This window comes from Astatotilapia calliptera, chromosome 16 (assembly GCF_964374335.1).
Source record: "Astatotilapia calliptera chromosome 16, fAstCal68.1, whole genome shotgun sequence".
In the NCBI taxonomy this organism is placed as follows: Eukaryota; Metazoa; Chordata; class Actinopteri; order Cichliformes; family Cichlidae; genus Astatotilapia; species Astatotilapia calliptera.
Window position 1 is genome coordinate 31,558,579 of NC_137437.1, and position 16,167 is coordinate 31,574,745.

At 41.8% G+C, this 16,167-nt stretch overlaps 1 protein-coding gene across 25 annotated transcripts in view; it reads left to right on the plus strand.

Moving 5' to 3' along the window:
* tns1b (tensin 1b) overlaps nt 1-16,167 on the plus strand; it is a 195,486-nt gene that overhangs the window by 122,936 nt on the left and 56,383 nt on the right. For 24 of the 25 annotated variants that reach the window (XM_080290504.1, XM_080290525.1, XM_080290505.1 and 21 more), the window contains 2 exons: nt 7,383-7,424; nt 15,068-15,117. In XM_080290504.1, coding sequence (XP_080146630.1) covers nt 7,383-7,424; nt 15,068-15,117 — 92 coding nt within the window. Of the gene's footprint in view, nt 1-7,382; nt 7,425-10,481; nt 10,794-15,067; nt 15,118-16,167 lie in introns of those variants that run through there. The other variant, XM_080290522.1, reaches the window with a different exon arrangement.

Here is a 16,167-nt window from a genome sequence, read left to right on the forward strand (position 1 = left end):
CACTTTGCAATCAAGCGAACTGTGTATAGAGAGCGACAGCACTGATCTGTGAGTGATGATAATTTGTGCACCAATTCCTCTGACATCGTCTTATTAATTGTTAGCTCACTATGCAAACATGACAAGTGAAATCTCCCGCAGCTTAAACATGTGAGAGGTTGATCGCGCAGAGAATCGCTGAGCTTATGTGAGTCCGTGTGTAAAAGCAGCAGGATTTATATTTGACTACGATGACCTGGATGACTGAGAACCTTCACAGACAGATATATATTTTAGTTCTGCTGAGCCAAATAAGACAGGTCAGGGTGAAGAAGTGACAGCCAAAGAAAAGCTTACCACAAAACGGAGAAGTTATGACAAATCAGACTATAAGGCAAAAAGAAAGTGCAGCTTTATGGTTTCATGGACAAAAGAATTTCTGTGGCTGCAATATGACGAGCTAAATAACCAGGGCTGCACATAAGTGGTCCGCAGGTGCGCATTCGCTGTCAAAATAAAAAACACGCACAAGGGTTAGGGTTAAATTTAAAAACTGTACTTTTGAGTTAAAATATATATTTATAATTTTAATAAATGACAAATTAAAAAGGCATGAACATTTTTTTTGTATCGAAAAAATATCGAACCGTGACACCAAAGTATCGAACCGAACCGTGAATTTTGTGTATCGTTGCACCCCTAATATATATGTGTATATGTATGTATATATATATATGTGTGTGTATATATGTATGTGTATATAGGTATATGTATATATACGTGTATATATATGTATATATATATATATATATATATATATATATATGTATATATATATATATATATATATGTGTATATGTATGTATATATATATATATATGTGTATATGTATGTATATATATATATATATGTGTATATGTATGTATATATATATATATATGTGTATATATATATGTATATATATATATATATATATATATATATATATATGTGTATATGTATGTATATATATATATATATGTGTATATGTATGTATATATATATATATATATATATATATATATATATATATATATATATGTATATGTATAAACGCCGTCCCTCTCTCGTTGTGTCTCACACCCACACTCACACACCCAAAGTGGTGATCTTAACCACTCTTCTGTCCACACTAAGCCGCCTGGGCCGGGCTAAATGGGTTGTGTCTCGAGCTCCAAAGATGCATAGCTGTATATTTAGCCCTGGGTCATTTGCCCGACAGGCTCTTGCTCACTGTCTACGTTCTTCCCTGCCCCTTATGGGAGGAAACTCCCAGCGTGCTCACTACCTCTGCTCTCCTTAAAGCAGCGGGCTATAATTTGGTAAATTGGTCAAAGGAGCCACTGTGTTCATGTGAAAAAGAGCACATGGCACAGTGGCGGAGCAGATAGAGCTCTGGGTGACGGTGTGCTGCGCTCAGAGGAGACGAACACGTGGCTGAGTCGATGGTCTTTTATCATCTGTATGTTTTCGCGTGACACTTTTTACAAGGACAGACGAACGGGACTAACTAAGTTAAAAGACTCCTTCACTCAGAATTTGTTAGTGAATAAGCAGAGTATTGTGTTCTGGAAGTGATTTGCAATGTCAAATGGCATTAACGTTTGATGACAAAAACATGATGCTAACTTCTACTTGAGCCAAAACATCAGTAGTCAGTGTTCCAATATAAAAAGAGAAGTTGGTGTGTCAGTTAAACTTGTGTTCTTTCTGCTAGCCAGCAGGGGGCGACTCTAGCTGTATAGAAATCTGTGGGAAAATTGGCTCCCTAGATTTACAACCTTATTAAAGGACTTTACTGATGAGTTTATGATTTCAATCTTTATTTTCAAGTCTTCTACCATAGAAGATGATATTCATTTTCTAAATGATGGTCTATTGTGTCCCTGCAATCCTATTTGGCAGATATGGCTTCCAAACAACAAAATACTCAGCTCTAGGCTTCACAGTGACACCTAGCCAACCATGTGGTGATGGCACAATAGCTACATCCATCTTCTATATACAGTCTGTGCTGTAAACATTGCAGAGAACAGAAAGACTTTCTGCTTTAACTCTGGCCTAATGTTTCCATTGAGTTCTCCTCTGCACTGAGATTCATTTCAGGTATAATAACTTTTACTTATACCACCAAAACAAAGCCGTTACGAGCCGTGAGGCAGTCTGATCTGATATTAAATGGGAAGAACAGATGATTCAGAAACAGAATATATGTAATTATATAACATTAGAAAGCATTTTATTATGATTCCATTAATTTGCCTCTGCCCATCTGTGCTGCATCAAACCTTTCTTTCTCTAACTATTTAAAGCAACACAGATTTGAAACTAAATTAGATCACTTCTCCAACATGTAGTTAGTGGCCGCAGATTTTATAACAATGCTTCTTTTCCCATAGCAGCTACCGTTGCTCCGCAATGTGAGTAAAGCAGGAGGAGGAAGGGGAGGTCTGAGGTCTAAATTGACTGTTGTAATATACAAACACCTGACTTACTTTGAGCCTACAGCCTGTCTTTCATTTTGGTTGCGATGCTTGATAGAAACCATCTGGACCACAAGAACCGTGTCAGTATAAAAGGACCTTGGATGAAACAACAGTTTAATCACGCCGAGCTTTCTACTTTTTTGTCAGCTGTCGGCATTCTGGCAAAATCTGCCAAATCTTTGGTTTAGTGTTATAGGTGATGCACAAGTATTCTAAACTAACATGGAGTAGAAAAGTGACACAGGTTGTTCAGTTTGGAGACATGTAGATCAATGAATGTTGACAGAATGTAGCTGTTAGCAGAACTAGAACTAATCTTTATCATTATTATTAACCAAAGACACTGGGAAACCTCCCAGATATCCTCACTCTGAAACCATGCATACTGAATTTGTTTTCCTTTTAAGCCAAAGCTGAAATATTTTGTAGATCTGTGGGAGAGCAACGGCCTGCATTTAGCCCCTCTCATGAGCCTCAGCTGACTTTGTTCACGATGATGACACAGCTCTGAGCAAGAGATGCGCAAAGGAGGCACAAAATCTGAATATCTATGATGAAAATGATTTTAAGTTCAAAGGCTCACTCTCAGACTAATAGTTGTATGGAAATGGCACATGAGGCACGATTAGAAGGGCACACTAACATACTTGTGAGGTTTGTGTTTACGCTGGCCTCGCAGGTGCTGCAAAGCTCTTGGCCACAGAGGAGTGTTTGTTTTGCTCTCGTCTTTATTCTCGCATCTGTTGTAATTATGTTTAATCACGATTATGTTTGAAGAGTTTTTTGCAGTCTGCCCTGCGGTTGTGTGCTGTCAGACCACAGCACATTCATTCGGTGTGCACAGGGAGGCCAGCTAAGAGTTAAAATCTGCAAGTTTGCACCCCTGTCACATGGGCCAATGTGATTCAAAATGAGAAACACAACTGTCTCGCTATAAAGTAGATTCAGGATTCTGGTATGCATTACTATCCTCCACAGCTTCTTGCTTTAATCAGATCCTGAAGTTTTAAACTGTAGCTTTAAATAAATAAAATTATTACATCTGCTTTGTTCTTGATTTAGAAAAGAAACGATACGAACACGTCTCGAATGAGAGCTTCAGATCAACTTGTTGCTTGGCTTGATTCAGCAGAGGCTCCTGCTGACAGACATGTGGCAGAATGACACAGCATGATGCACTAAAGCTGCAGCCTTAAGAGCTTGCTATGTCAACATAAGGACTGCAAATAAAACTAGTATAGTGCCAAATCACAACAACAGTCACCTCACCTATAGAGAACCCCCCCCCCCAAACAACTAGACCCCAACAAGATGAGTCCTGGACTGGGAGCTGGTTCCACAGAACACGGGCCTGAAAGCTTAATGTTTTGCCCATTTCCTAATTCTGCTTTTAAATACCCAGGAACCACAGGTAAACATCTAGTCTTAAAGAAGATAGTGGTTGGCCTTTCCTTCACTGTACACAGTCCTGGGCTTGAAGACTTGACCTCTTGATCTTGAATCTGAAATTCCGAGCTGGGACAGATAATTTAGGTTTAATTTAAAGCTTTTAATCATTTGGGTCTTGGAGTTTCTGAAAGCTTGGTCTGTTTCTTGTTTCAGAATTGTGACATTTATTGTGCACAGCCTGCAAGAATTGCCCTGATTTAAGAAAGAAAAATGGTAATGTCTGTATCAAAGCCCCCCTTCAAATGCTTCTTTTGAAGATTACTGACACAAACTGCAAACACTTCCTCTGTCGGCTGTTTTGCTGATACAAAACTTCTCCGGCTTTCTCGTGCTCTCTGAATTATTTGCATCTCTAAGCGACGACGTGCACATGGATGCAAAACAGCCATCTGGCTGCAATCTTGCAAAGCGGAAATGCACATGTTCGAATATATCATTGTGAGAATTGTTTGTGTCTCTGTGTGTTTTTCTGGGTTTACACACAATGGCCTCCATTTGTGTGAAAATGCCTGCGGCTGCAAATTTTGGCCTTGCAGTGAAATCCACAGTCTGCATTTAGAATCTCAAACATTAGCCTGCTGTTTCCTTGTCCTTCATTCTTAGAAACAACATCTGTCTGCATGTACAACAGAGAGAAATGTAGTCACGATGCTGATAATTGAATCCCTTTCAGTCATAAATGCTGCAGTTTGGAGCAGACTCCAGTGACTGTAGGTCTCTCGTGCTCTCCCTGCTTGGCGGTTTAGTCTGAGTGTTTGGAGTCTGTATTCTAGGGCCTGCACGCTCAGACTGTAATTAACAGTTTACATTTGCTGTTTATGTTCCACTGAAAGTTTCTACAGAAGCAGATCGTCCTGGGTGTTGCAGCCCAGCTCTCTGTGTGGGACTCTGCAGAGATCACTACCAAGCAGGATTAAAGAATGAACCGCTGCAATCATATGTTGCACAATTTAATTTTTACAATAGTTAAAAAAATATAAAAATTTAAAAAATATAATTTCAATAAAACTTGAGTGTCTTCGGTGTGATGAAGAGAATCTATATCTGTGCACGAGGCAGACAAAGATGGATTTTTGGACTTTTTATTGTAATTCACTGAGAATTAGTTGTATTTTTCCTCGTTCTTGACTTTTAATGGCATTTACAGAGAGGAGATTGCTTTTTGTTCTCTGGTATCAGCTCTGTTACCAAAAACAGGACATTAGCTCAGGGGGTTGGGACGCGTATCTGTAACCGGAAGGTAGCCGGTTCGATCCCCGGGCTCTCTGCCCTGGTCGTTGTGTCCTTGGGCAAGACACTTTACCCTACTTGCCTACTGGTGTTGGCCAGAGGGGCCGATGGCGCGATATGGCAGCCTCGCTTCTGTCAGTCTGCCCCAGGGCAGCTGTGGCTACAACTGTAGCTTGCCTCTAGGGCTGGGCATATTACCCAAAATTCGGATGGCGATATAAGATATATATCTCGATTTTTTTTTTAAAGCCATAAGTTAAGAACAAAAAGAGAGTTCTTAGTCACACTGTGTCCCAGATGTCAAATGGGCATTTTCTTTACATACAGCGTAGATGTACATGAAGAAATTACTCAAAAATAAATTATCAGCATTTATTAAATAATCATGGTCCATAAATAAAAGAAAACAATGTTGTTTTTGTGCATAACGAAAAGCTCACAATTGTGCAGTCAAAATGTAAACTAATAGACCATGAGCGTAATAACAAAGAGACAGATTTCACAGCTGCACCACGTCTCTGAACAGGTGCCATTTGTGGTCCTTATACACACACAGTACGGTAATATTACGTTGAAGCACAGTACTATCACTCCGCGAGGCGGCTCCATCAAGCGGTGCAGCTCCGTAGCTTAGCAAAGTCATATTAAAACATTTTTTGACAGATTGCTGAGCGCTGTGTACCACATAAAATCGGTTCGCGGTCAGTAAGCACAACCAGAATTCATACATAAGGCGCACTGTCGAGTTTTGAGAAAATGAAAGGATTTTAGGCCGTGCAGCCCCTCCTGGCTGCATGTCGTTAGCGCGGTTAGCTCGCTAACACGTTGACACCGTCCAGCCCCACGCACGGGGCGATCCGAGGTAACTCGCTAACGGAGATTTTCCGCTTTCATCTTGTCATTGCCTGCAGGTAAAGCTATGGGGGAGGGGGAGTTGTGTTCAGTGAAGGAGAGGCGAGGCCGAGTAACGTTGCGTAGAGACATAAGTGGACGAAAGAGAGGCAAACCTGCGGCTCCACAAGTATAATTATAACGTAACATAGACTATATCGATATAAACGATATTGTCACATCTTATATCTCATATGAAAATATATCAATATTTTTAAAAAACTCGATATATCGCCCAGCCCTACTTGCCTCCACCAGTGTGTGAATGTGAGAGTGAATGAATAGTGGCATTGTAAAGCGCTTTGGGTGCCTTGAAAAGCGCTATATAAATCCAATCCATTATTATTATTAATGTGTGGGTATTTTTTTAGGTTATTTCCATGGTTTTGAGAATTTAAAAAGATATTTTTCCATACTTAGAGTGAAGAGAAAGAGGACATTTAGGGATTGAGAGATGCAGAATGATATGCAGCAAGTGGTACTGCCAGTATTATTGTTCAGATCTTCCTGCTATTTACCCTAATGCTGTCTAAAGTCCGAACAGGCTCATGATCTCCAGAACATGAAAAAATTTGAAAAAATGAGCAAACCCAACTTTCAGTGCAGAGTATTGAAACTTTGGACTCTTCTTTTTTCTTTTTTTTTTTTTACTGGTGTTGAAACAGTCAGGTAATGAACATCTCTGCATAAAAATCCACAGCAGCGTGGATCTTCAAATGCTATGATGCATTTTAGGCCTCATTTAGTTCCATGCACATGTGTGTGTTAGTCTGAGGTTAGTGGAGCCCACACAAGCTCATGACGTCACAGATTGCTCTGTTTTCTTCTTCTCCTCTCTGCCATCTTTTCCTCTCTGTACCCCAAATCCTGTTTCTTCATCTGTCTGATTGTTCCTGTGTTTTTGTTTTTGTTTTCTTAGCATGTCCATCAACCCCTTCCCACCACTTTCTTCTGGTTTCTTGTCCCACAGTGCCCCTTTTTTCCTCTCCTTTGTCTTTCCTGACACTCTCTCTCTCCATAGCTGTATATGGTGTTGAAAAAGAGAGTTCCTCGGCTGGACTCTCTGGTCTTGGCTAATGGAAGCAGACCTGTCTCTTTGTGTAAATATTTGCACAGAAGGATTATAGATGGTCCCACACATTCAAGGTGGAGTTCTACTCCACTCCAGGCCACATTAGGGCAAGGAATGGCTCTGAGCATAGCGTAAACACCCGATGACACAACATAACATCTCACGAAGTCAACTGTTTGAAGCGTATCGGCAGGTGTTGATCTCACTGTCTGTCTCTTTTTGTCGTTTCTGAACAGGCGCCGAGCAGTGACCTCCCTCTCAAACATGTAGACACCATGGTGAGTTTACCTGCTGATTTTTCGCAGGTCCATTCTTCTTGCTTGGTTAGACTAATGAAGGAGCTGATGGATCTGCCTCTGCAGCCTTGGCTGAGAGGTCAGACATACTTGATGTAGAAAAGGTATAAAGTATGAGTGGATGGTTTCCCAGCTGCCATGAAGGACATTCATTATAATAAATACTTCAGAAAAGCCAGATTAAGTCTACACTTGATGCACAGCAGGGCCTGTTGAGATCAAAATCCCACTCATTCATGAGATATTTTTAAACAATATCTCACATCCATCGTCCACAACAAAAACACATATTTGCGCCAGATGATATCACGTTATCTTTTCAGAACACAAACATTAAATCATATCAAACAGGAAGTTCTTTTCTGGGCATCAAGCCACATTGCTGTACCAAACAGCTAAGTGGACTCTTGGTTGCTTTTGGTTGTCTTTGATTCATCAAAACAGAAACATTAAATAATACCCAGTTGAAATCTATCGTCGAACCCCGTAACACCAAAGATGGTGTCTGTATGACACATCCTTCGACCCTACATCCAAGTAGTCCTTATTTTCTTTAAAAGAATATATTCAGACAGTTTAGCTGCTGGACTGACACGAGTACATCTGGAGTAGAACAAAAAACTGCATAGAGCGGTTACCTGCAAGGCCGTTGATTGGCAACCTGTGCCAAGAAGCACTTGGGTTACGCTAATGTGACCAGTGCAGTGTGCTGGAATGCAAAGTCTGTTTGCACCTTCTCCTGTGCACCTGGAGCGTAGCAGGCGTGCATTTTTTGAGGCTCGTGCAGAGGCCTATGGCCCCTTAAGAAAAAGTCGTAATTCTACTGAATGGTACAAGTTTGAGCTTCAAATTGTACTTAAAGTACGTAAAGTAAAAGTACTTTCTTCTGACTCACGTCCGTGCTTTTATTGAATCATAGTTGCTGATTTAATAATGTGTTTAATCAATTTAATGTTGAAGCTGTAGATGATTTTAATTACTTAATATATCACGTTGTTGCTTTATCGATAATACTGCATCACTGAATATTAGTCGATTTATATTAAAATATATGATGCAGGTTACAAAGTTCAATATTTACATTGGAAATATTCTGGAGTAAAGCTAGATGGTAACATAACATGGAAATATTTTGGGGAAAAATTGTGGATGTGTTTAGTGAAAAGACAAGTGTCTGTGGCACGTGAATTCTGGCATCCTTCATCTCCACTACGACATCTGAGTGATGTTCAGCTTACGCAGCGTGAGCGAGATAAGCCCAGCACAGGCAGCCGCACGGCCCGCTAACTATTTTTAAAAAGGTTTTGTCTGTTTACTGTAGTATAAACTCTTTTAAAATGTAACTGAAGCATCTGCAGCTAAAGTGAGTTTATAAAATGAGTTGTGGATCAGATAAATATTATTATCTGTTTAATAAATTGTGTTGAGTATCAAGTGTGGAGCTGTAGCTTGCATTGTTTTATGCAAGGTGCTGGCATGGTTCATTTACACATGAGATGTTAGACTCTGGGTTACCGGGTTAATGAGATGAACGGTCACAACTTAACAACAAAAGTGTGACTTATGCCTCCTTCACCCCCTCTAAGCTTTAAATATGAATCAGTAAGGACGTGTGAAACAAGGAGACCCTCAATTTTCACTGCATACACTGTTTGACACAAACCTCCAGTCTGGGGGCTCAGTGTGTGGACTGGATGGAAGTTTTGAGGCGTGACCATCTAATGTCTATGCATTCATGCAACACTGGGCTCAGTGCTGCAGCTACATTAGCAGATATGAACAACTTCCAGTATTTTTAAACCTTGTGTTTTTGTCTGTGACTGCTGGAGTATTTGGACATGCTGGTTTTCAGCCCAGACTCCACAGGTAGCATTGGGTAGTAATGTATTTTAAACACATTTTTTTTGTTATTGTTAGAGTTTCAGAAGAGTTGATATGATTGTTGGTTCTTTTTGCCAACTCCTTGAGAACAATAAATTTTGATGTTCTGACAAAGCACTCAAAAATAAGGGTGGTACATGTTTGTTTTGGACTCACTGGGCACTATTTGTCTCCAACACGACTTCCTGCGAGTTGTATTTTGTCTGAGAAAGGAAGGATCGAGTAACCAATTTAGAGTTGCCACCCAAAGCCGAGTGCCCGCTTTCCCCACAAGGACCAAAAATACACACAAACAGAGCTGTGTGCCTTTTTGGGAATGGTGTGTGTGGCTGCTTATATTGGCGTTTCCCATGTTATCCTTCAGTCACTTGAGACAGTCTTTTAAAAGTCTTGTGAGTTTTTCCCAGTCCGGCACAGTTTGGTCAGCACCTTAAACGAGGGCCAAAGTCTGAATCACACCCTCGGCGTAAGTGTGTGATTAGACGAGTTGCTGTTTTATGCTTACTGTATGATCACATGTCTGTACAGAGTGGACTGTATGTGCTCGAGTGTCTGTTTGTGTGCAAGTGCAGCTGCTGCTGTCTTGTCATGGGCATTTGCTGTGTGGTTACACAGTGACGTGTGGCGGATGTTTGGCCACGCCTCATCGCCTTGGAGCATCACAGAGATTTATCTTGTGACAACAAGACCTGCATCAGTTTCTGCTTGAGCTTTGTTTTTCTTTTCTGCTATGAACATCTTGGCTGTTTTTCTTTAATCAGTATTAATTTTTAAGCTGCATCATTTTACTTCTTTTTCTGATTTCACTTCCCCGACAGATCCCCCTGCCTTCGATCCTCAGCTTCTCGTGTGAGAAAGTTGATAAGATGACACACAAAAAAAGGCACGTGGTTATATTTGTACGGTTATGACTTAGGACGTGCAGCAGTGAGCAGCTCCACTCAGCTGACTTGTGTGTGTTTATGTCTACAAACATGCATCAGTTCCCACATGTTTGGCTAAAGAGACGGAAAGGCTTAGCAATTTAGATCCATGCAAAGATGAGAAAGAGACATGGGAGCGAGGGAGGGAGGGAAAAGTTGAATGCGGGGGGAAGAGAGAGATAACGAGGCGGAGGGGGGAGGGTGGCCAACGGCAGAGAAAGAGAGGGAAGGGAGAGCACACAGAGGACAGAAGGAACGGGACGAGGAGCTCTGTGGAGGAGTCTGCCCCGACCTCGAGCATGTAGTGGCCCGCTGCAGGCTACGGCCCAAAATAGAGCCCTTTTTTTTCTGCTTTCCTTCTTCTTCTTCTGCTCCTCTGCTGTCAGAGAAAAGGGAGAGGTTTCTTAGAGGGAAGTTCACTGCCGGACACAGAGCAGGGAGAGGCAGCGGGAGCTCTCCAGAGATGAACCGAGGAGGGTCTTTTAGGAGGCGGCTCTCCTCTCTGAGGGGGGCATGGCGATGGAGTACGGGCTACCTTTTCAGGAAGGTAGGATGCGATGAATGAAGGATTTGGCTAAAAGCGGCTCTTGTTGCTTCTTCTCTTTCCACGCTCAATGTTTTTTTCTTCTTTGTCATAGAAAAAGTTTTTGTCTCCTTCGCAGACTTTTACAAGCCCCCAACGTCTTTTCCCTCCCTCCCCCCCTTCCTCCCTTACTGCCTCACTCTTTCTCAGATGGTTAATTTGTATGGCCTGCTTGTAAAGTCAACCTCCCCAGATGTTTTTCATCTGGAAACAGGGCCTGGAGGACCCCCCACTCTAATTCCCACCTCCTCCTCCTCCTTCTCTTTACCCACTACCTTGCTTCTTCCTCCTCCTCCCTAATGGAAGTTCCCAAAGGAGATGGGATGTGGATTGTGTCGTGTTTAGGAGCTTAACGTCTTTAACTTTGGGAAACTGTTGCTTGTTAAGATTATTTTCTTCTTTCATTCTGTTAAGCTACTCCAATGTGCTCCTGCAAACCCTCCATTCATGAACTCGTCACACATCATGATGTCTTTGAGTTTTTCAGAGGCAGAAACATCAATGTGACCACAGTGAAAGTTATTGTCTTATTGCTGACCCTGGCTTCAATGCAGCGCCTTTACTCTCCCAGATGGTTGCAGTTTAACTTAAATCTCGTGGCTCATAAAATCCTCTGCACAACAATTCAGACTAATTTGAAGCAAAAACTATGAATTAACCGCCGTCTTTGCAGCACAATATAAACGACAGCTCTCTGGCAGTCTCTAATTAAGACTTTTTCGCTTGCATGCTGGTGGCTCCGTGTCCCGTGTTGGCGTCCCTTTACCTCAAGAAACGCTTGGGCTTTTCCTGACCCTGATGCGCGGTAACTCCCTCAGCACCGCTCGGCACAAACACTCAGCCCTCTTCACGCTCTGCGTTTGTCTTTGAACCCTCTCTTTTGGGTCGTTTCTCGCTCATTCATCTCTGTCCTCCTCTGGTGACTCGCTGTGCTTTGGAGCCCCTTGCAACATGTTGAAGCACTTAGTCCAAAGTGCAGACAGAGTGGGGGGTGGATTTGCTTTGTGTCACCTCAGTTGGGCAACTGACTCATGTGAACATTTGGGCTGCAGAATCGAGGGGAGGGAAGCAAAGCATTTATCAAAACAAACGGGCCGTTCTGGGAAAATACCCCATCGTCTGATATGCTTGTGTTTGTGCCTATGTATGCGTACGCATTCACGGCCCCCCAATGTCACAATTAATACAGATACTTGTTAGAATCTCCAGATTCACCAAATAATGGTTAAACTCTCTCTTGGGGTGTCGAATAACACTGTTTTGTCAAAGCTGTTTGTCCTTTTAGTGTTGGTGATGTAACACACCAGGTTGTAGCAACATAGAGACAGTGCTCACTCCCAACCCATCACATCTGGATGCTCATAAAGGTTGTCATGTTAAAACAAACTGGGTAAGCATAATTTTTTAAGGACGCTGCAGAGGCGTATCTTTGCTTTCAAAGGGGACTTTTTCCCTTTGTGTATAATATTGCTGCAGCTGGTATATTCAAGCTCAAAGGATGCAAGCCACTTCTGGCAGAACGTTGGTATTTGATGCTGTGGGATGTTGAAATGCCAGATAATAACTGTAACTGTAAGGTTTGATTTCCCAAGAATCTAGGAGGTTTTAACGTTGGACCAGAGTTAAGTAACCTCCCCACAGATGCTTTAATGTCATTTATCACCAGTTGATCTAGTGAAAGCCTTCCACGGTGATAAAAATGCAATTTCCCGGTTAAATGCTCTGGTACGGGGACGTGGAAGCTGCTATTAGGGGAACCAGGATCTCTGAAAGTGAAGCTTTCTGTTGTGTTCAGTTTTTCTACCCTCGATCTTATTTAGTCCTACTTTTTATTTTTCTTAAATGTGTATTTTTATGAACCTGTTGTTTTTAATTCTACTGCTGTGTAGTATTTGTGCATCAGCAGAAGGTGTAGTAATGGGAAAATGGAGCAAAAGGTCATGCTTAGCCCTGACTATTGACATATCTGTTTTGGTGGCTCAGTGGTTAGCTGTCGCCTTATAGATGGCCGCCAACCCTGAGCCTGATCCTGCTGGAGGTTTCTTCCTGTTAAAAGGGAGTTTTTCCTTCCCACTGTCAGCAAAGTGCTTGCTCATAGGCAGTCGTTTGATTGCTGGGATTTCTTTGTATTATTGTGGGGTCTTACCTTACAATGTAAAGCACCTTGAGGTGACTGTTGTTGTGATTTGGCGCTGTATAAATAAAACTTAATCGAACAGAGTAGAAAGAAGGTCCTCTGTCTGGAGTTTCCATCTGTTTCCTGTACCATCATGGCCCAGGATACTTTTGCATAAAGATTTTCTAAAAAAAAATCATAAACAGACAAGCACAATCTCAACCTGAGTCTCCTGTTTAGAAACCTTTTAGACTATTATATGAAACATGAGAAAAGGTTTCACATTTCTAACAGAGTGTCAGTTCTTCACTCAGCGACAGTCGGCTGTTAGGAGAGCAGAGCAGACTAATGCTCATACAGGAAGGTCAGTGGTGCTCTTGACACTGATGGTTAGCCAGCCAATCTGATATAATGGATGATGACGGATAACAGCCCCTTCCTGTGTACATGTGACCCAAACATCACAGGAGAGTGAATAAGTCCACGTGCCCTCTGACCCCCCTCCTCAAGCTGGTCTGAGTGGGGGGGGCGAGGCGGGCCAGGCTTAGTGGAGCCAAACACAGCCGGTCACTTTCAGCCACACTTCCTCTGCTTTGCTCTATGAAGGTGCCATGTGAAGCTGTTCTCACATGGCGCTACACAGCTTCATATAAGAGACTTCCCCCTCCTTCCCTTCCTAAGGTATAATACACACTCTGCAGCAGTGATCAGATCTTAGTCTTTCAGTGTTTATTTTCTAAAGGGATGAAAACTATTTCAAACTCTAACTGCCTGTTAGACAGTATAACATCACAGGACTGGAGACAGCTGGCTCGAGCACGCGTTTACAGTCTCATTTGAGCAGTAAGAAGATCTGCCGTGTCGAGGTGAAGGTCGTCGGAGTTTTCTGTTAGTATCATTACCTCAGCTACTCCACAGATTGAAGCCTGATTGGCTGATTCTGAATTTTCAGGATTGTTTTCTTTAAAGATCTACATGCGGTATGTTGAAATTATAGTAAAAGGGGAAGTGATGCAGTCATTCTTTCCTCGGTTTCCACAAATAGTTGTGTTGCTGCTCCTATTACATGTGCTGCGGACAGCGCTGAGGGGAGTGCAAATGATGCCATAACACATCTCTAAATTACATCGAGCATCAATTTTCTTTTAAATAATAAAGAAATAAAGTCCAGATATCACACAACATATATCTCAGTACTGATATGTGTGAGAGGCACACGCTGTCTCTAAATATAAGATATTTGGTTATATAAAAGTGTACAGGAAAATTATGCTCGACTCTTTTGCCGGGGCGATCGTGGCTCAAGAGTTGGGACTTCGCCTTGTAATCGGAAGGTTGCCGGTTCGAGCCCTGGCTTGAACAGTCTCGGTCGTTGTGTACTTGGGCAAGACACTTCACCCATTGCCTACTGGTGGTGGTCAGAGGGTCCGGTGGCGCTGGTGTCTGGCAGCCTCGCCTCTGTCAGTGCGCCCCAGGGTGGCTGTGGCTACAATGAAGCTTGCCATCACCAGTGTGTGAATGTGTGTGTGAATGGGTGGATGACTGGATGTGTAAAGTGCTTTGGGGTCCTTAGGGACTCGTAAAGCACTATACAAATACAGGTCATTTACCATTTTGATTGCTGACTACAGTAAACACTTTACTGATGAGTTTATGACCTCAACCACTAGTTTCAAGTCTTACTCAGTACAACATAATGCTTATTTTGTAAATTATGGTCTCTATTAGAGGAAAATAAGAGGGTAAAGTAGGTAGTGCTTTAGTTAGTGATTGACAAGTTGTTGTGTGTGCAGCATTCTTCTGATTCTCACTGGGATGCATCCCACGGACCTCCCTAACCAGTCTGTGATTCTGCTACAGCTACAATAATTATGATTTACATTTATGCTCTGCTGTAATCTGTAAAATCAAAGGCTCCATTATTTTCCAAATTTCAGAAGATTCAAATTTACCAGCAAGGCTGAGCTGGTTACATGGATGACTGTGAAGCGTCATTTTAATAATTCGAACGTCTCTTTAACTGATTTCCTTATTTGGTGTATGAATGTTTTTAACAGCTTGTTGAGAAACATCTTTGTGTGCATGCAAAGAATACTAATAAAGTTTTTCTTTGTGATTGCAGGGCTCAACAAAATCCTCAAAGAGCATGGAGTCACGGCGCAGGCCATCGAGGTAGCTTCCCTTCTTTCTTGTCTCCTGTCCTCCTCATCAGTTTTGAGTTTTCCTACTTTTCCTCCCTTCTCTCCACGTTTCCCATAAAAGGCTTCATTTGGATTATCAGGCTGCGTTTGTTTAATTATTTTAGAAAACGATCTCTCCTGCTTCCAGCAAAAGTGCAGATTTATAATAAGGGGGGGGGGGGGGGGGGGGGGTGAAATAAATATCAGGCTTAGCTCTGTGCGTTCTCTGCATCCTGCTTGATAATGTGAGGAATCTGAAAATGAAAAGTTTAGATGTAATGTGATATTGGCCGATTTTTACCAGGGGACACTGTAAAAGCAACATGCCCCGCTGTTGAACTGGACCGCTCGGTGTGTTGTTGGACATAAAGATATCTGGTGTCAGCCTCGGTCCTCAGGGAGTCACACATGTTGTCAGTTGTGTAATTAATGTGTCAGACTTGATGGCACAACACAACTGTGTGCTGTGCGAAGCTTGAATGACAGTTTGGCTCCCTCGCAGCAATTCACCTAGATGATATGAGGTAATAAAAACAGTTCAACATCTGGAACATCAGCATGTTTAACAGCCCATGCAGAGAACGTGTGAGTTCATTTACTGAGAGGATTACACCTGATTTCCATCCATATAAAGGAAAACATTTTTAAGTGCCTAACATCAGAATCATTGACAGTTGTCTGATGTAATCCTCCCGCTAAATTAACTAATCCAGTCAAACTCTGGGTTCAGACAGGTTTGGTACATTCCTATGATCACACTTTTTATTTGCGTGGAGGTTTGTGTTGCTACGCCGTCCTCTAAGCCTACAAATAAAAGTGTTTGGGTAATACTACCTACCTACTTAGTTTAAATAACTAGGTAGTGTAGACAACATGTTTAGTATTATTTTATTTTTTTATCAAAGCTAAAGAAAACCACAATTCTCACTTGTGGTAAACATAACATATCACACATCTACAGTGACAGGTTAATTTGACAGCTGTGGTCATGCAACATTGCAGATATTATTACATAAGTTCTCTGATTCTGAAATGTGGTGCA